Below are 21,584 nucleotides of genomic sequence, written 5' to 3' on the forward strand. Positions count from 1 at the left end.
TGCCCCTTCTGGAGGGTGGTGTACTCATCAATGCATCACCCCCTTGCAAATTGCTATGTCATACTTGAATTTGGATTCATCAGATGAGGTGGGTTCTGAACTCTGAGGTGAAGGGGGGAGGTGAGACCCTTGGGACACCATCTTGTCCCTTAGGACAGGATTAAACATGTTGAACATTGCTCATGGAGCCAGCACGAGACATGAACATTGTACATTAAGAAACGTTTATTGATATGATTTTCAACAGACATGAAAAAGTATTAAAACGAGAACGATTGGCAAGTCCGTATGCAAAATGAACATGAATTTTCTCAACTACATTTTTATTTTTAGTGAATTGCAGTCAATGCTTGACAAGTATAACCATCAATACAAGTCAGCACGTTGGTTGGAATCTCAACTTGTTTTGGCACAAAGCTTCGGATTCTAACAATTGATCTCAATTGTAATACAATATGGTTCTTTTCTTTTTTTTGTTAATGCTAAGCATGAAACGATCTAAACATTGTGAACTATATGTGGAGAATGAAGGAGAAGAGGAATGTTATCATCCATGGTGGGGATATGTAATACAAGCTCTTTAAGGGCCCCAATTTGTCCCACCTTCTTCTTCTTCTGCAGTCAAATAATGATTTTGGCCCGTACGTTTCATGAGTCATCTGGTCAGGCCTGACATTTCACGGAAGGTGATTTTGGTAAAACATTGTAATTTGTTCAGGGTTCTGGTGATAACAAACCTCTTTACGAAAGACAGAGTGGGACGTTTCACGCCTAACAACTAGCGCTAACAGGTGTGACACCCAGTGTGACGTCTGTCCATGTGCTGACTGTTTATATGGACCCAGGTGAGACGGGTCACAGGTAAGTGCTCTACCTGATGTGCACCATCTTGTCGGACACTGTGCTCTATTTTACAAGAACAGATTTTCTATCAGCTTGGTTGAGCAATGTTTTTTTCCATTTGGGTTGTTTCTCCTAGAATCTACCACTTTGTTGGCACAGTTGCAATCTATTGTTTTTTCAGGAACCTTGAATACATAACGAGTTTGTGGCATTACAATGAAACATCAAAGCATGCAGGGCCATGTCAGGCTCCACACAAACGAGCAAGATTGTTACATTTCTTTATAAGCTGCTCTTTCCTCCTGGGGGATGCTGGTGACTGCATTTCGACGGCGGATGTGGTACGCTCCGATCATCACAACGATCAAGAGGCCTAGCAACAGGCCGAGCACGAGTGGGAGAGCTTCCTCCAAATTTTCTTGTTGATCCATGGCGCACTTCCACTCTACAGGGGCAGGTAGAGAGTTGGTCACACAACCGAAAAATGAAATTGACAGCAAGCAGAGGAAATATATTTTGAAGTGAAACGATGCTGAAGTTTCAAAAGATCTGTTCTTTCTCAAATTGTGCACTTTTGCAACTTTGTGTGCAGAACCATTGAATTAAACAGCAGAATACTACTACCAGTAATTTGCATGCCCAGATAAGGAGTGACCCAATGACCCAAGCACAGTGACCCAATACTCCTTTGGGGGTTGACCCTTTAGCACTTTGTTCCCTTGGGACAGAGGGAGCGTGAGGTTAAGGTAAGTTTTTTTTTTTTTTTTTTTTTTTTTTTTTTTTTTTTTTTTTTGTTGTTGAGGGGTGCTGGAAATTCACTGGCCTACTTTTTGTGAAGGACACCATGGGATCTTTAACATCCACCAACTAATGCCGGCAAAGGGTTAAAAAAAACCCAATGAACTGACATTGAGGCAACAATTGGACACGGACAAGAGATTGAAGGAATAGGAGAAGAGGAGGGGAAGCACAGTAACCTGCAACTAAGGGGGTTGGGATAGGTAGGGGCGTAAAAATGAGTCAAGGTCAGGATGGGGGATGATTGGAGATGTTAGTACACGGTCTGCTTGAAATCTTGGAGGGAAGAGTGGGATAGAACAGACACTGAAAGGTAGTTCCACACATGGGAGAAGCGAGGATTAGAATACAGTTGAGGTGTGCAGTCATCCTGGATTTTGGAAGTTTAACCAGGAGGGTGTTACTGAAAGAACACTGCAAGAACAAATTTGAATATACAATACAGAATTTTTTTTTGGTATATCGTCAAAAGTATCGGCATATCGCCAACCTTTGGCAGCGTACAAGTGATTGCATTTTCCTGTGTCCTCGTACCTGTTTTTAAAGCAATTGTTTATTTTATATGAAATGGGTGTGATTTCGACAGCCTGTGCCGATCACCTATACTGATATGACCCTGTCCCGATTACCGATACGGCAATACCAATTACCGATGCTGTGCATGTCGTCATCTTGTGTGCCAATATTGGGCACCGAGCTAGCTTTTTGTTAAGCTATAATATTGTTACGTTTGTGGGGGGTAGGCAATGGATTACCTTAGTCCAGGTAGAATTGGATAGGGTACCATGCTCCGAATGTTGTGTATCCATCCTGATGTACATGAGTTAGACCGGATGTCGTGTAAGTGTATCTTTGTCCCCATGACAAGGCGTGGGGTTATGTTAATTAGTTAGGGATTAATGGTAAATCCCCTGTATGTAAATCGCCTCTGTACTTTTCCTTTGTGCCTTATAACAATGCACTACACACACATAGCCAAGCCAAGCAATCGGCATGAATTATAACATTAAATAAAAACAACCGGAACAGGACATTGAATGATACTGCTGGTGCCGCCAGCCGCCACATCGCAACATCAAGCAGGCAGGTCCGTGAGGCCACGCCCTGAAGAGCAGTGATTGGTCCGGTACGATAGAGCGATTAGATGGGACTCGCTGATAGTAGCATGGTGCGATGCCGTCGGATGATGTAAGAGCCCTGGGTACAAAAGACTTGGGTCCCGACATTTTCCCTCTCTCCGGGCTGGCCTCCATTTCAAGCAGTTGTATATCCCCCTCGCTTCCTGGTGGGACGCAGTCGCGCATTTTGTCTTCGTGGTCCCTGGCTTTCATCAGTTTGAGTGACCGCATTGTCCTTTCCTTGGCTCGTCGGTGCTGGCTGTGCGTCATCTGGGTGCGCTGAGAGACATTGGTGCTGTGTGAAGCGGACGACAAGGACGAGCGTGGCTGGAGTGAGTGAACGGCACGCTAAGGCCTGGTTCCCATGCACGAACTGCGCACCAAGGCGTGTTTTCCCCGCACAAAGATGGGTTTTCGCAACAGGGTTCAAGAGCCGCTCAAAGCTGAGTGCAAAAACAAACGCATTATTTTCCAGTTATTTTCCCCCTTGTATTGTATATGAGTCGCTGTGGAGTGTACCTCAATTAAGAATTTTAGTTTACCGTGCATTCTTTTGTTACCGGCATTTCTTTCAATGAAGCCGGTATTTTTGCATTATAATTCCGTGTCAGTTTGAATTGATTACCAGGGTCGAGGACGTCCGGTGGGATCCGTGCAGGTAAGAGATTCGCAGCCATCATCCCCCCGCACGTATTCACACCACCATTGGATTGAACGCCTTGGAGTGTAAAGCTCGATCGGCTATCCGTCCTCAGGGGTGTTCACTCCGGGAACGCGACAATATTTACTGAGCTAGCTAGCCGAGTACTCGCCTGCTACCTAAAATTAATGGGCGTCGACTATATTGTCTTTATCAATTATCCTGCAAGAATAAAGTAAGTGAAGGACAAAACTGAACCCCTTTTTACTTTCTTCTATCACCCAAATTCTGTCGTACAAATAAATTTGCCTTCATTTGGAAAAATTGAGTGCATGATGTATACTGTGAATTACCATGTGTCAATGATGTGTACGTCATATATGAATATCTAATGGACCATTACGTATTTTTGGAACCTGCGTAAAAAAAAAAAAAAAAAAATTTGGTGCACCGCTCCTTTCCTATTCCATCTTCAGGCGCTGCATGACATCATCATCGCGCGCTGAAAGGGAGTACAGTACTTAGTTTTCACTCTGGTTTCTTGTTTTCTTTCACAATAATTTGGGCACAATAGTGAGCAAGTACTCTGGCAAAAACTATATATTTTTTGTTTTTTGATTAATCAATTAATTGTTTAATTACTTAATTATTATTGATAATAACTACTTATTTCTTTTCTTTCGAATCTGGGCAATATTTCTTTCTCATCTGGCCAATATCTCAGGCACCTTTTGAGCTAGGAAAACTGATATTTGGACAAGACAATGACCAAATGATTTGGCTGTAAAGTGTATTTTTGATTTATTGATTAATCAATCAATCGATTAATTATTTAAATATTCGATTAATGACCATTGATTAATTTTTCAAAGTTACAGATTTGGTGAAACGGTGGTGGTTTAGGTATTCTATTAGCCAATTGATTAATAATTTAATTATTTTACGATTATTATTTATTTATTTTCATTATTAATCACGTATTTATTTCCTTTCTCATCTGGGCAATATCTCGGGCACCTTTTGAGCTCGGAAGCTGACATTCTGACATGACAGTGACCAAGTGATGTGGCTATAAAGGTTATTTTGATTTATTGATTAATCAATTAATTGATAAATTATTTATTGATTAATCAATTAATAATTAATTTTTTCGATTAATGACTAATTTTCAAAAAGTTACAGCTGTGGATGAAACTGGTGGTTGAGGTATGCTTTTAGCCAATTGATTAAGAAATTATTTTATGATTTTTTTTCGATTAATTTCAATTATGCAATTAATCAATCAATTATTGTATAGCTCTCCCTCCAAATACTGTCTATGTGCTGAACGGTGGTATCACCGGGCACTTCAGGCGCCCCGGCAATGCCGCTCTGGAGGATATTATTTATTTATTTGGCATGGGGGCAGTGTACTTTGAATGTATTTGTACTTGTGTACAATTTTTTTTTAAATACCAACATACCGGTCGGTATGAGCCATCCGCTATATGGAAAAATCGATACCGATGAAGCTTACAAGTTTGTTTTGAGATCACACCTCAGGGTGAGTGGCTTGGTGGTGGAATACACAAAGCTTTATCTCATTGTCTATATTGTTGTGAGTTTCGATTCCCATGCCTGCTTCGATGTAATTTTCTGCATCCTGTGAGTAAGTGGTGACTTGTCCTACACCCTGATACTGTCACGAGTGAGGGGGTCTCCATACCACGGTCACACTTCGAGGTGAGATTGCTGTTCTTGTATATCAAAAGGTCAAAGAGCAGTCTTATTTGGCTAATACTGAAATTTAAAAGGATGGGATTTTGATGAAAGCAACTTACTATCGAGAATGTTCTCAATCGTGCTGATGATTTAATAAACCTGTTTCTAAAATAATTTTACTCGAGTCATCCTGATGCATCTTGATTTATAGAAGCATGCATGGCCCAGCTGAACTCCAGGACAATTGTGCCTATTTTTCCAGAGTATCGTAATCATACAATTAGTTCCTGATTTTTGCTTTTTGACCATCCACTGATTATTGTTGTTAAACTAAATAAAAACATGCTTACAGAGAAAACGTATTGATAAAGAGACGTCAGTGCTTACTTGGACCAAAATTGGAGTCCTGGTCCGTGGTGTAAGGCTGCAACATGCTCTCCGACATCTTGAGTTTAACCAGCTTGTGGTCGTCATTCGAGGCAAGGGAGAAGACTTCCTGAGACGTGCAACTGTAGGAATATCCCAAAGGAGCATGAAACAGAACCGCCTGTGCTCCGGTGGAGGCTGTGAACGTCCCAGCTGGAAAAGGAGAAAAGTATATGTAAGACTAGAACGACACTCGGTAGAGAACATACCTCTCCCAGGCTGAACAGTTTATGTTTTGTATCTCACTGATAGGCCGGATCTGGATTCGGACCTGAACAAAAATCTAATCGGCTGGTTCTTGCCACCTATCCAACTCACCCACCAAGTTTTGCCATAATCTGTCCACAACCTTTTGAAATACACATCGTGCTATATATCGTTTTTGCCCCTATCTCTCAATGGTGAAGAATCACTGGAAATTAAAAAAACATTCTCATATCCAGATCTTCACCAAAATTGAATCGATTCGTCCTTGTTACACACCCAACCTGTCCACCAGGTTTCGTCCGAATTCATCCATAACCTTTTTGAGATATCCTGCTCACAGACAGACTAACAGACAGATAGGAGTGAAAACGTATAACCTGCGCCACCAAAATGATGATCTGAACTGATCATTTTAAAGATTCATTGCAATCCAGTCATTTTATCCCCGGGATTATCAGAGTTCAATTAAAAATCTACAATTCTTCCCGAGACACAGTTTCATTGGTTCCCCACAGAATATTTAAACTGCTCTCGACATTTAACTACAGTGCCATTTTGTGTGGCTTCCCTCGATGAGTTTGTGCTTCTGAATGGCATCTTCTCATTGGTGGAGTCCAAGACTCTTGCACTCACAAGTACCCCTCAGGTGGAGGCTTCTTCTCACATTGAGGTGTTGTCCTCTCTGCCCTTTGCCATCCTGATCCAAATGACCCATCTTCTGGTACCTCTCTGCAGTGCATACTTTCTGCTCACCTCCACTCCTCTGTCCCTTTTTTCTCAGCTATGGCATCGCTTCACCAAATTTGTCATATCGTACTCTCCAGTCCTTCAAGATGTCCATGTCCATCCATGGAAGGGATTTCATCATTCTCCATTTCCATTTTTTTTAAAGGATGTAGGTACAAGGAAGAAGTGAAACAAAAAAAACGAATTGTTTGTGAATCTGATATTACTTGAAGCCTCATGTGAAAATGCTCAAGTGATGTCAACTCAATGTCAGGAAGGTCTCTCACCAATGATGACAACGATAGCCAATAGCTCTCACTATCGATTGCAGTTGTTTTAAACTGAGAATGCAAATATAAAAGATCCCCCGCTTTGGAGCAGACCTTGGGCCGATAGCATTTTGGCCTCCAGTGACATCTGAGATCTGTACTATGCGGACGTCTCCAACGCATCTCAATTTTGAATACTCTATGGCATTGGGACAGGTGTCTGACCTCCCAGATCGACACTCATCCTGACGAAGCCCCCAACAAGTGTGAAGCTGGTAAGTCAGCTTGTGCGGGATATTAGTTGCTTTTAGTCCCAGAGCTCAGGGGGTTTTATTTCCCAAAAGGTCTGAGAGTTGTTTCTGGGGTAGAAATATCTGTAGAATTCAAAAATCCATTTCTGACAAAAATCTACTTGGACGTTTTTCCACAATTTGCTCTTGAAGTGGGGGGTACCCCCTAACTGCAATATTGCGATTTTGCGTCACGTCGTATTTCGGCTTTGTACAGTTTTATCTCGGGAAGCTAAAAATGTACTGATACATAGAAACAAGGTATCATATGAACGAGTGTCATCTCCTGGTTCATTTTCTATGCTGAACTGCCTGCTATTCACAATATAATAGGATTCGATAAGGTTATTTGTGACTATACCCAAATGTTGTTGGTGACGCTCTTGAAAAATGTGTGTTAGCTACTTTTCTATTTGTCTAGATGCATATACTCAACTTAAACGAGGATTATGGTATATTATAATGAACTAGAATCTTTTAGCTATAAACATTTGACACCATCCAAATGTTGTTGTTTTCGTATGCAGCCTGTGGCTGCTGGTTGCATCATTTCTCTGGAAGTGCGTTTGTGCCGCTGATGCAGTGCCCCAATTACCAGTGAGCTGGTACTCAATGAAGGATGACAGGCTGAGTCAATCCCCCTGGTCGTTAATTCATCGATCGACCGGGATTCAAACTCAGGATCGTAGGATCCCAAGCCGGCACCCTAACCGCTAAGCCAACACCAGGCTACCTATATGTTTGTAGCACGACATAGTACTCTGCAATAGCGAGGAAGCATGGTATGTTAGTATGACCACCACCAACCGTCACCAACAACATTCTACTTTCAGCCTTAATTATCTGGTATACTGGAAAGAAAATTTAATATGAAATATGTTAGAAGATCGATACCATCACCTAAGCATTAGTAAGACACACGATTGTAATTATTATGGCGGCACTGTCTGTTATTATCATACAAACAATAAATCTGAAAATTCGGAGGTGAATCTGGTCAAATTTGGTGTCGATGCAGACACCTCCCATCAGTAGAAAGTTCACGATCTTGCTCCCCAAATGTCATACAAACACGTGGATGGTGTCAAATGTTTATAGCTGAAAGATTCTAGTTCATTATAATATACCATAATCATTTAAGTTGAGTATATGCATCTAGACAAATAGAAAAGTAGCTAACACACATTTTTCAAGAGCGTCCCCAACAACATTTGGGTATAGTCACAAATAACCTTATCGAATCCTATTATATTGTGAATAGCAGGCAGTCCAGCATAGAAAATGAACCAGGAGATGACACTCGTTCATATGATACCTTGTTTCTATGTATCAGTACATTTTTAGCTTCCCGAGATAAAACTGTACAAAGCCGAAATACGACGTGACGCAAAATCGCAATATTGCAGTTAGGGGGTACCCCCCCCCACTTCAAGAGCAAATTGTGGAAAAACGTCCAAGTAGATTTTTGTCAGAAATGGATTTTTGAATTCTACAGATATTTCTACCCCAGAAACAACTCTCAGACCTTTTGGTAAATAAAAGTTAAATAAAACCCCCAAGCTCTGGGACTATTTGCTTTTTGTACTGATGCCTTGTGAAATGTATCTTTGGTTGTTTACACTTCCTATGGTAGTGAAGTTTGGACGCTACTCTGCCGTTTAAAATGCTCGGCCTGCTCTAAACTGACTCGGTCACACACACACACACACACACACACACACACACACACACACACACACACACACACACACACACACACACACACACACTGAAAATAGCACTTGATGAACCGCTGTGTTCAAAGGGAATTCGTCTCTTCTTTTGTCTTCTTCTTTGTCTTCTTCTTTGTCTTCTTCTTTGTCTTCTTCTTTCTCTTCTTCTTTGTCTTCTTCTTTGACTTCTTCTTTGTCTTCTTCTTTGTCATTAATTTTCATCTGCGAAGTCGAGTTTGGCACAACATGAAAACAAGAAATACGTCCTGCATAGCACGATATTTGCAAGATCCCTAAAATAAGTTGTTGACCTCTGGCCTATGTTGACCTTTTGGCCTATGTTAACCTAAAAAAATTATCGGTGGTTGAATTTAATGATAAAGTCTTTAAATCTTCAAATTTCAAGTCAATCAGATGAAAATTGACGATGTTAGGAAAAATTGACAGTCATTGACCTTTGTTTGGCCTATATTGACCTTTTGACCTCAATCAATAGGCTTCTTCTTCATGACCAACTCTACCATTTGGTGACGTTTCGTAGAGATCAGTTGAAAATTGTGACCTGTAGGTGATTGACAGACAAACACACAATAACGCACAAGACCAACCAACATACTGTACTTGAAAAACCTTTGATTTTCGCAAGTAATAAATACAATATATATATAATTTATATATTGTGTACCTGAAATATCTACTGGATTTGAATATTGAATGCAGAACCAGATGATTCATAGGTGTACACATTACCAAACAGGCTACCTTCCCATTATGAAGCATATTATGGTAACCATATTTAGCTTGTGATTATGGAGATTATCCCACCATTTATGGCTTCCTTGAAATGGGTAACCATATTATGGTAACCATATTTAGCTAGTGATTATGGAGATTATCCCACCATTTATGGCTTCCTTGAAATGGGTAACCATATTATGGTAACCATATTTAGCTAGTGATTATGGAGATTATCCCACCATTTATGGCTTCCTTGAAATGGGTAACCATATTATGGTAACCATATTTAGCTAGTGATTATGGAAATTATCCCACCATTTATGGCTTCCTTGAAATGGGTAACCATATTATGGTAACCATATTTAGCTAGTGATTATGGAGATTATCCCACCATTTATGGCTTCCTTGAAATGGGTAACCATATTATGGTAACCATATTTAGCTAGTGATTATGGAGATTATCCCACCATTTATGGCTTCCTTGAAATGGGTAACCATATTATGGTAGACATATTTAGCGAGTGATTATGGAGATTATCCCACCATTTATGGCTTCCTTGAAATGGGTAACCATATTATGGTAACCATATTTAGCTAGTGATTATGGAGATTATCCCACCATTTATGGCTTCCTTGAAATGGGTAACCATATTATGGTAACCATATTTAGCTTGTGATTATGGAGATTATCCCACCATTTATGGCTTCCTTGAAATGGGTAACCATATTATGGTAACCATATTTAGCTAGTGATTATGGAGATTATCCCACCATTTATGGCTTCCTTGAAATGGGTAACCATATTATGGTAACCATATTTAGCTAGTGATTATGGAGATTATCCCACCATTTATGGCTTCCTTGAAATGGGTAACCATATTATGGTAACCATATTTAGCTAGTGATTATGGAAATTATCCCACCATTTATGGCTTCCTTGAAATGGGTAACCATATTATGGTAACCATATTTAGCTAGTGATTATGGAGATTATCCCACCATTTATGGCTTCCTTGAAATGGGTAACCATATTATGGTAACCATATTTAGCTAGTGATTATGGAGATTATCCCACCATTTATGGCTTCCTTGAAATGGGTAACCATATTATGGTAGACATATTTAGCGAGTGATTATGGAGATTATCCCACCATTTATGGCTTCCTTGAAATGGGTAACCATATTATGGTAACCATATTTAGCTAGTGATTATGGAGATTATCCCACCATTTATGGCTTCCTTGAAATGGGTAACCATATTATGGTAACCATATTTAGCTAGTGATTATGGAAATTATCCCACCATTTATGGCTTCCTTGAAATGGGTAACCATATTATGGTAACCATATTTAGCTAGTGATTATGGAGATTATCCCACCATTTATGGCTTCCTTGAAATGGGTAACCATATTATGGTAACCATATTTAGCTAGTGATTATGGAGATTATCCCACCATTTATGGCTTCCTTGAAATGGGTAACCATATTATGGTAGACATATTTAGCTAGTGATTATGGAGATTATCCCACCATTTATGGCTTCCTTGAAATGGGTAACCATATTATGGTAACCATATTTAGCTAGTGATTATGGAGATTATCCCACCATTTATGGCTTCCTTGAAATGGGTAACCATATTATGGTAACCATATTTAGCTAGTGATTATGGAGATTATCCCACCATTTATGGCTTCCTTGAAATGGGTAACCATATTATGGTAACCATATTTAGCTAGTGATTATGGAGATTATCCCACCATTTATGGCTTCCTTGAAATGGGTAACCATATTATGGTAACCATATTATGGTAACCATATTTAGCTAGTGATTATGGAGATTATCCCACCATTTATGGCTTCCTTGAAATGGGTAACCATATTATGGTAACCATATTTAGCTAGTGATTATGGAGATTATCCCACCATTTATGGCTTCCTTGAAATGGGTAACCATATTATGGTAACCATATTTAGCTAGTGATTATGGAGATTATCCCACCATTTATGGCTTCCTTGAAATGGGTAACCATATTATGGTAACCATATTTAGCTAGTGATTATGGAGATTATCCCACCATTTATGGCTACCTTGAAATGGGTAACCATATTATGGTAACCATATTTAGCTAGTGATTATGGAGATTATCCCACCATTTATGGCTTCCTTGAAATGGGTAACCATATTATGGTAACCATATTTAGCTAGTGATTATGGAGATTATCCCACCATTTATGGCTTCCTTGAAATGGGTAACCATATTATGGTAACCATATTTAGCTAGTGATTATGGAGATTATCCCACCATTTATGGCTTCCTTGAAATGGGTAACCATATTATGGTAACCATATTTAGCTAGTGATTATGGAGATTATCCCACCATTTATGGCTTCCTTGAAATGGGTAACCATATTATGGTAACCATATTTAGCTAGTGATTATGGAGATTATCCCACCATTTATGGCTTCCTTGAAATGGGTAACCATATTATGGTAACCATATTTAGCTAGTGATTATGGAGATTATCCCACCATTTATGGCTTCCTTGAAATGGGTAACCATATTATGGTAACCATATTTAGCTAGTGATTATGGAGATTATCCCACCATTTATGGCTTCCTTGAAATGGGTAACTATATTATGGTAACCATATTTAGCTAGTGATTATGGAGATTATCCCACCATTTATGGCTTCCTTGAAATGGGTAACCATATTATGGTAACCATATTTAGCTAGTGATTATGGAGATTATCCCACCATTTATGGCTTCCTTGAAATGGGTAACCATATTATGGTAACCATATTTAGCTAGTGATTATGGAGATTATCCCACCATTTATGGCTTCCTTGAAATGGGTAACCATATTATGGTAACCATATTTAGCTAGTGATTATGGAGATTATCCCACCATTTATGGCTTCCTTGAAATGGGTAGTGTCCGACGTGTCATAAGTGAAGGAGATTTTGGTGATTTTCCAGAACTTTTGTTGCTTCTTCTTCTTCTTGTATTGTGAGATTTCCTACGGAAAAAGGTGATAAATGAGAACTGTTTGCATTGGATACCTTTTAATTATGTTTATAATCAGTGGCATTATTAGATCATCACCTCGCCCGTGGCTCCCAGGACGGCAATATACAGTCGTGGCCAAAAATATTGGCAACCTTGCACTTTTTTCAAATAACAATTTTCTCTAAAAACAAGTTGAAATTGACAAAAGTATTTGGTCTCCACAATTCTTTATTTCACTGTTAATATTACGGAACCTTTTTGTTTATTATTCAGAACTTAATATATCATTTTAAATCAGAAAATAAAAAGAAATGGCATTGAAAAAATTATTGACACCCGAGACTAATATTTGGTAGCACGGCCTTTGGACAAAATAACTGCAGTCAAGCACTTCCCATAGCCATTAATGAGCTCCCTACACCTCTCTACTGGCAGTTTGGCCCACTCTACTTGTGCAAACTGCTCCAGTTCTTCCAGATTTGAAGGGTGCCTTCTCCCACCTGCTGTTTTCAGATCTCCCCACAGGTGTTCAATTGGATTTAGATCTGGACTCATTGCTGGCCACTTCAGAACAGTCCAGAGTTTTGTCTTGAACCATTCCTGGGTGCCTTTCGAAGTGTGTTTGGGGCCATTGTCCTGCTGCAAGACCCATGACCTTTGATGGAGACCCAGATTTCTGACACTGGGTTGGACATTGTGCTCCAAAATGCCTTGGTAATCTCCTGATTTCATGACGCCGTGCACACATTCAAGGCACCCAGTGCCAGAGGCAGCACAGCAACCCCAAAACATCACTGAACCTTCTCCATGTTTGACTGTAGGGAAGGTGTTCTTTTCTTTGAAGGCTTCATTTTGTTTTCTGTAATCACAGAGATGATGTGGTTTACCAAAACACTAATTTGGTCTCATCTGTGAACAGGGAATTATCCCAGAAAGATTTTGGCTTGTTCATGTGTGTTTTGGGAAACTCCAGTCGGGCTTTCTTATGTCTCTCTCTCAGCAGTGGGGTCCTCCTGGTTCTACAATAGAACCCCCTTTCATTGAATTGGCGACGGATGGTGCGAGTTGAAACTGTCGTACCTTGTGTCTGAAGGTCAGCTTGAATCTGTTTGGCAGTTGATCGAGGTGCTTTCTCCACCCTTCGAACAATCCTTCGCTGCAATCTTCAATCAGGTTTTTTCTTATGGCCACGTCCAGGGAGGTTGGCTACAGTGCCATGGGCCTTAAACTTCCTGATAACATTGCGTACGGTGGACACAGGAACATCAAGGTCTCTGGAGATGGACTTTTAGCCTTGAGATGGTCCATTCTTGGCTACAATCTTGTGTCTGACCTCCTCAGACAATTCTCTGGTTTTCCTTTCTCCATGCTCATTGCGGGACACGCAGTGACACAAAACAGCAGAATGGCTCCTTTTCTCTATTCAAACTGATTGACTGAGTGATTTTTATATTGCAGGCACCTGCAACTCATCACAGGTGAGTTCAATTCCAAAGTAAAGGAGAATCACCTGCTTAAAATCTAATTATTTCTAACAACTTCTAAAAGGTGCCAATGATATTGTCCAGGCCATTTTAGGTTTTCTTTGTGGAATAAGCTAAGATTTAGTATTTTTTCAGCTTTTTTTGTTTTGTTCCACTGCAAACCAAAAAATACATTTGTGGACACCAAAATATTTTTTAATTTTAACAATTTTTGGGGAAAAATGGTGTATTATTTGAAAAAGGTTTAAGGGTGCCAATATTTTTGGCCATGACTGTACCTCCACTAAATACCAGGTGGGATGCAGCCATATTGAGAGAGTACTCTACATTGAGGAAGCCTTTCTGGATATACGGAGAAAGACTCCTGCTCTTTGTTAAGGACATAAACACTCAGTGGCATGATGTGTGGCTAGCTTGAGGTTCCCAACAAGGAACTTGTTGACGAACCCACGACTGAACTACCTGGCTCCCAGCTACCAAGAAGACTTTTGACTGCATTGAACTGAATCTTCTTCTTCTTCATTTGTTATGCAGTGAAAGGCTGTGGTGTAGCATCATTGGCTGAGGGCATGGCTGTGCCACTCATGCAATGCCCTCTGCCGGTTAGGGCAGGAATTTACAATTTGTTGAGGGTGTGGGTGATAGCTCACCAACTCTGTGAAGGACACCGTGGGATCTTTAACGTCCACCAACAAATGCTAGCAGACGTGACGCCCCTTTAACGCCCATCCGAGGGACGGCACACACATTGATGAATCACTCCGCCAGTGAAACACCAGGATGACAGTTTGTAGGTCGGGATTTGAACCTAGGCTAGACAGCTTATAGGTGAGTGTGCGTTCCTCTAACTCAAGACAGGTGATGGATACATGATAAAAATTGGGAGCATTCTGCTCTCCACATTTCTCCCTGTAATGATGTCTGGGAACATGGGAATGGTGTGGAGGGTTGTACTAACCGTGTCAAACTGAAAGTTGAGGATGTAAGATTCCTTGTGCCAGGATAGTATGAGCTCTGGCTTTTGGGAAGTATTAGATTCTGCACAGTTCCCTCTGATATTCACGTTTTTAGGCATGGTTATGGTTGCTTCCTCTGTCACCAGCTGAAAGAGCATAAAAGGTGAGAGTAATGAGTTGATGCATCGTGGAGTACATACACAAACTCGATGGTATTCATAGAATACTTACCCTGCACAGTCAACTTGGTGTGAGCCAACTCTTCTATTTTTGAACGTTTCTTTTTTTTTGGATCCAATATGGCTGCCAGACCACGTGAGTGATGACATCATACATTTATATTCTCTAATATAATTGTTGCATAGATCATGCTCAATAAATTTCAAACTGATCAGACTAAGCGTTGTCCCTGTCGAATTATGACGTCGTAATTATGGCACCAATGATGTCATCTTTAACAACACCTATTCCCCATATGGAGTTATTTACAATGAGCCACGTTTCAATTTTTAAAATGCTGACACGGCACACTTTACTTTACTGAAATGCATACACAAATGTTATATTTTCGTCAAAAATCGTCGGAATTTCGCCAAATCTGTGTTGGTCGTGTGTTAATATACCTCAGCGATTGACAAATCTGAAATCAGAATTTTATTTGAGGTCAAAATGACCCCGTGAGGTCGCTCCGTACTTTGCCTGCTCGTCATTTGCAGTGAATGATCGTTTTAAGGCCATTTTCCCCGCTAGAGCAGGGGTTAGCCTTGTGGGCCCCATGACAATCATGGTTCCCTGTTTGAGGCAATGTTTTTATGGCCCGATGCCCTTCCTGACACCAACCCTTGGTCACCTCTTACGATGCGCAGGGATACAGTGTACCTATTCTAAGCCGGGGTACACACCGTGATCATTCATCCCAGCAAGCTGGTACTCAATTTGCCGACCTCGGAAGGATGACAGGCTGAGTCAACCCCCCTCGTGTTAATTCAGCGATCGATCAGGATTCGAACCCAGGATCCTAGGATCCCAAGCCAGCACCATAACCGCTAAGCCAACACCAGGCTTGTGTCACACTTTGCAGTGTGATAATTAATTCCATGCCCACTCGGGAAGACTCTTCTTCTTCACGCAATAACAACTTCTAGCTTCCAGACCGTGCATCCAATCATCTTGAAATTTTGCAAACATGTTACACTTCATTACCGCTACTACAATATAAAGTTTCACGTCGATCAATGAAGCAGTTCAAGAGTTAAATTTTTTTTAATTATTTTCGTTTAATTATTTATATCTGTCAAACCACGTGACCTATCGCAAATTCCAAAAGGTGATTTTAGTAGACTGATATGCTGAACACATCTGTGAAGATTCCCCTCGATAGGATCACAAATGAGGGAGGAGCTTGGTTTTAAAAGTTTATGCTTAAAAATGTCATAACTCCGAAACCGTGTGATGCATGATGTCATTCTCGCTGTCTTATTTTGTTCGTCATGGGTATGCGATTCTGCCTGCAAAGTTTGGCCTTGATCTGTTCAGTCGTTTAGGAGAAAATTGGATTTTAGTGGTTTTTCACTCAAAACAATATAGCGTCCGAACCACGTGACCAACGACGTCATTATAATTTTATTTATGCATCAATTTATACTGAGAAGATGCTCAAGAAATTTCATCCTAATCGAATAAAGTTTTTTACTTGTCGAATTATGACATAACGGCGGCACCTATGAGGTCATCATTCACATATGTTATTGCGCATGGAGAGTTCTTTGCATTGAGACCTGTGTCAATTATTCATGCGCAGCGGTTTTTGAGATATAGAGGTGTAAAGTTTTTTGGTTTTTAAAAGATGGCGCCCGTACCACGTGACTTGTGACGTCATAGTATTCACTAACATATTCTACAGGAGGAGTCCCTCCTATGGTGAAAATTTCATGTCAATCGGACCAACCGTTGCCGAGAAAATGAATTTTTAAAATGCAGACACGCACGTACGTACGACGTACGGACGGACGGACCCGAATGCTTAACCCTGCCTTTCGCTTCGCGAGCGCAGGGTAACAAATGCATATTGGCAGAAACATTGTCGATTTTGTAGTGGATATAAAGATATGGGGTATAGACCAGAGATTTTGGTGCTGAGGAAGCAGTTCTGGTTGAAGTTAGGATTACTCAAGATATTTGGATGCCTCGCACACACATTGATGCCTCGCCATTTTGTTTTGGAAGGAAACTACGAGGCCACAACGCATGCTGTCATGTGGTCTTACGAAAGGTCTACTCGACCACTTGACTGACCGAACTGCAAGAATACTTGCCCACATTATTGGTCATCACTACTTGTTGCCTAGGGTGCACAAAATGTCCAACTCCACCTTGGCTCATAAAGCAATTTGTACACGCTGTTGTACTACTTGTGTATATATATATATATATATATATGTCAGCAGCAAGCACGACAGCACAGGTTTTTGGTGTAGTTTTCACCGCCATGTAACACACGTGTACACTCACGTCCACGAAGTTGCTGGCCCACACATCATACGGAACGAGGAATTTAATGGCGAATTTGGCTGTCAGACACGTGGTTCCGTTGTCTTCGAGAGAGATCCCAGCATCCTCGCGAGTGCTTGGACCACTTTCATCAGCAACCGTTGGCGCAAGCACAGCACAGTACGTGCGTGCACCTGAAATACACACAGAAAATGCACACGGCACACACAGAGTCCAACAGGTGTCGCAACACACAATTTGTGTGCACACTCGACTCCCGGCCATATTGGAAAACAAAGGAACGTCCATTCTCGTGTAAGTGTCTCGTGCTTATCTGACCCACCAGTTGGCGGGACAAGAAGTCAATCTGGAGCAGGTCTCCATGCTAGACTTCATCTCCATCACCAAGGAGATGTATGCCCAGCTGCAGGAACAGACCCAGCTAAAGTTGTGACACCTGTTGGACATGATCCACATGGGATGGCCCAGCTCTCGGAGTGAAATGCCCATTGCACTGGGACTCAGAGTAAGTGAGGTGTCTCCGATGGAATTATCTATAAAGGTATGCAGATGGTAGTGCCACCTAGTATACGTCAGCACACTGCTCCTGCTCCATGTGTGTGTTTGGTTCGGTGTTTTGTGAAATACCATTTGCCTTTGTGACGACGAGATCGTGTGAGATCTCGCGAGAGCACGCCACAAACCTCCGTCCTGACGAATGAAGCATTTATCTCACACATAATACGCACGCAAAAGATAGGCCCAGCAGATACACAATAAACATACACAGAAAGCACATTAGCACATGGGGCGTCGGTTGCCTGCTCCAGACACGAGAAACACCTCAGTCAGTATGGACAGTGTACCTTGTGTACGACTCGATGAGGTATGTCGATCGATCCTGCCCAGAGCACACGAACCAATCAATCGATGAACGCCTCTGTGCAGGAATACCACATTGCAGGTCCACCACAGTGTAGGTCTACCACATTGCAGGTCTAACAATGTGCAGGTCTACCATGGTTCAGATCTACCATGGTTCAGATCTGCCAAGGTGCAGATCTTCCATGGTTCAGATCAGCCACGGTTCAGATCTTCCACGGTTCAGATCTACCAAGGTGCAGATCTTCCATTGTTCAGATCTACCATGGTTCAGATCTGCCAAGGTGCAGATCTTCCACGATTCAGATAAGCCAAGGGGCAGATCTTCCACGGTTCAGATAAGCCAAGGTGCAGATCTTCCACGGTTCAGATCAGCCGCAGTTCAGATCTTCCATGGTTCAGATCTTCCACGGTTCAGATCTACCAAGGTGCAGATCTTCCACGGTTCAGATCTACCAAGGTGCAGATCTTCCATGGTTCAGATCTATCATGGTTCAGATCTACCACGTTTGAGATTTACCACGGTGCAGATGTACCCTGTACAGATCTTCCAGGGTTCAGATCTACCATGGTTCAGATCTACCATGGTGCAGATCTTCCACGGTTCAAATCAGCCAAGGTTCAGATCTACCACGTTTGAGATCTACCACGGTGCAGATGTACCCTGTGCAGATCTTCCAGGGTTCAGATCTACCACGGTTCAGATCTACCATGGCGCAGATCTTCCACTGTTCAGATCTACCAAGGTGCAGATATTCCACGGTTCAGATCTACCATGGTGCAGATCTTCCACGGTTTAAATCAGCCAAGGTTCAGATCTTCCACGGTTCAGATCTTCCACGGTTCAGATCTACCAAGGTGCAGATCTTCCATGGTTCAGATCAGCCACAGTTCAGATCAGTCACGGTTCAGATCAGCCAAGGTTCAGATCTTCCACGGTTCAGTTCAGCCAAGGTGCAGATCTTCCATGGTTCAGATCAGCCACAGTTCAGATCAGCTACGGTTCAGATCAGCAACGGTGGAGTTCAACCACGGTTCAAATCTACCACGGTTCAGATCAGCCAAGGTTCAGATCTTCCACGGTTCAGATCTTCCACGGTTCAGATCTACCAAGGTGCAGATCTTCCATGGTTCAGATCAGCCACAGTTCAGATCAGCCACGGTTCAGATCAGCCAAGGTTAAGATCTTCCACGGTTCAGTTCAGCCAAGGTGCAGATCTTCCATGGTTCAGATCAGCCACAGTTCAGATCAGCCACGGTTCAGATCAGCAACCGTGGAGTTCAACCACGGTTCAAATCTACCACGGTTCAGATCAGCCAAGGTTCAGATCTTCCACGGTTCAGATCAGCCAAGGTTCAGATCTTCCACGGTTCAGATCAGCCAAGGTTCAGATCTTCCACGGTTCAGATCAGCCAAGGTTCAGATCTTCCACGGTTCAGATCTTCCACGGTTCAGATCTACCAAGGCGCAGATCTTCCACGGTTCAGATCTTCCACGGTTCAGATGAGATGGAGACCCAAGGACGTCCTTCACATCTTTTGACAGGCTCTTACCACGTGTCCATTCGTGCCTCATAGTTCACCCGTTGGTTCGCGGCGTGCCGTGTACGAATAAAGCAAATAAAAGCATAGAGCATGATTCATGTACGAATGGATGTACATGGTGGGTGCCTTGATCTGCATGCGGAAGCGACCCTCACGTGACCTCGCCATGCGATCGCCTTCCAAAGGCACTGATGCTGATAAATGAACAGGTACGCCTCGTACGTACGAATAAATGAGGGATGCAACGTACGTGATGACGCGGGTTATAATGATCATATGGGGCTATATGGGAATAAAAATCAAATTTCTTACCATATGCCAATAGGATGCAGCAAATGAGGTCCTTGGGCGACCAAAGACCTCCGAGGGCGCTGCGAGCCGCCATTGTGCAGGTAATGAATGTCGCGCTGTTTGTGACCAATCCGTGCTGGTCTCCCTCTCACCCTGTAGTGCCGCAGTGTGTCTGGTCCCTGTTTGGCGACGGACGGTAATTAACCCTTTCCTGTCCTGCGACGTGCTTTGGAATCCCAGGCATTAGCTGTGTTCGGGCAGCCATCAGTGACGTCACACGTGGGATGACAAGCGCAGGTAGAATCAATCAATCGGTGCTCATCGCTGCCAGCAGGCCAGGTATCTAATCTGGAGAATATAATGTATAAACTATCTAAGCACAGTGATTTAATTGTTCAACAGACAAACTTGATACCGAATTGACAGATAGAGGGCAGGAGAGCAATCTGTCGGAGAAGGGCCACAGGTACAAGTTGGGTCAAGGTGAGATGCCAGCTCTGAATCCAACGAATGTGTGACCCCAAAGGAACTATTGGAGCATCCTGCACCACTCCCATCAATGTTGGGAAGTTCAACAGTTTCTCACTTCAAGGGAATGGTCTTCCACGACAGGTATTTACTGCGATGACATCTTCACATTTGACTCCCCGGATAGCCTGGCATTCTGATATTTACCTGTGCCACCGAAGGTGGACGGCGGGTTATGATTTTATCCATGTTTGTTTATCGGTCTGTGAGCAGGATATCTCAAAAGGTTGTGGACGGATTTAGTTGAAACTTGGTTATGTTTGGTGACAAGGAAGACTTGAGATTTTGGTGAAGATTCGAATCCAGGTGAATATTTTTTCACCATTGAGAGATGGGGCCACAAACTATATGTACAGCATCATATTTCAAAAAGTTATGGACGAGTTATGGCAAAACTTGGTGGAGGAGTTGGTTAAGTGACAAGAACAAGCCGATTAGGTTTTGGTTCAGGTCCGAATCCAGATCCGGCCTATCAGTGAGATACAAAATGTAAACTGTTCACCAGGTGGAGGTATGCTCTCTACCGAGTACCGTACTCCATACTAGGGGTTTTGTAAATCACTTTTGTGTGTCTGTCTGTATGTGTGTCTGTATATGTGTCTGTGTGTGTGTTTGTATGTGTGTCTGTGTGTCTGTGTGTCAAATTAAGGCAAATTAATAATTTCATCAAAAGGTCAAAGGTCAGCGTCACTTAAAATCATCAATTTTAGGCTAATTGACCTGAAATTTTAATCATTTGCAAATTGGGTCACATAATTGTTTCACCGATCAAAAGCTAGAAGCTGATTATTTTTTTTTAGATCTAAAGGGCAAAGGTCAAAGATGCAAAAATCATAAATTTTCATTTTGTTTATTTTTAACCGTTTTCGTTGTCTCAACATATGGAAGAAGAAGAAGAAGACGTCTGAATACAAACAAAAGCAAA

The 21,584-nt window shown here is 41.7% G+C and overlaps 1 protein-coding gene across 1 annotated transcript; it reads right to left on the reverse strand.

Moving 5' to 3' along the window:
• Positions 1–209: 209 nt before the first annotated feature.
• Positions 210–20,291, reverse strand: LAMP5 (lysosomal associated membrane protein family member 5). The gene is made up of 6 exons (XM_078784266.1): positions 20,153–20,291; positions 17,435–17,607; positions 14,926–15,069; positions 12,382–12,493; positions 5,488–5,679; positions 210–1,288 (listed from the first exon to the last, which is right to left on the reverse strand). Exons 1-6 carry the CDS (start codon positions 20,223–20,225, stop codon positions 1,116–1,118), a joined length of 867 nt encoding a protein of 288 aa, XP_078640392.1. The 5' UTR covers positions 20,226–20,291; the 3' UTR covers positions 210–1,115.
• Positions 20,292–21,584: the final 1,293 nt, after the last annotated feature.

The sequence above is a fragment of the Myxine glutinosa genome, chromosome 9, assembly GCF_964187855.1.
Source record: "Myxine glutinosa chromosome 9, kmMyxGlut1.1, whole genome shotgun sequence".
Taxonomy (NCBI): Eukaryota; Metazoa; Chordata; class Myxini; order Myxiniformes; family Myxinidae; genus Myxine; species Myxine glutinosa.

Bases quoted from the DNA above. Each gene is read 5' to 3' on its own strand.
- LAMP5 (XM_078784266.1), bottom strand. From the start codon at position 20,225: ATGGCGGCTCGCAGCGCCCTCGGAGGTCTTTGGTCGCCCAAGGACCTC. The intron at 5,680-12,381 runs GTGGGATAATCT...CTCCTTTTCCAG, and splicing joins TTTCAAGGAAGCCATAAATG to CTGGGACGTTCACAGCCTCC. The intron at 1,289-5,487 runs GTAAGCACTGAC...CTGCCCCTGTAG, and splicing joins GGACTCCAATTTTGGTCCAA to AGTGGAAGTGCGCCATGGAT.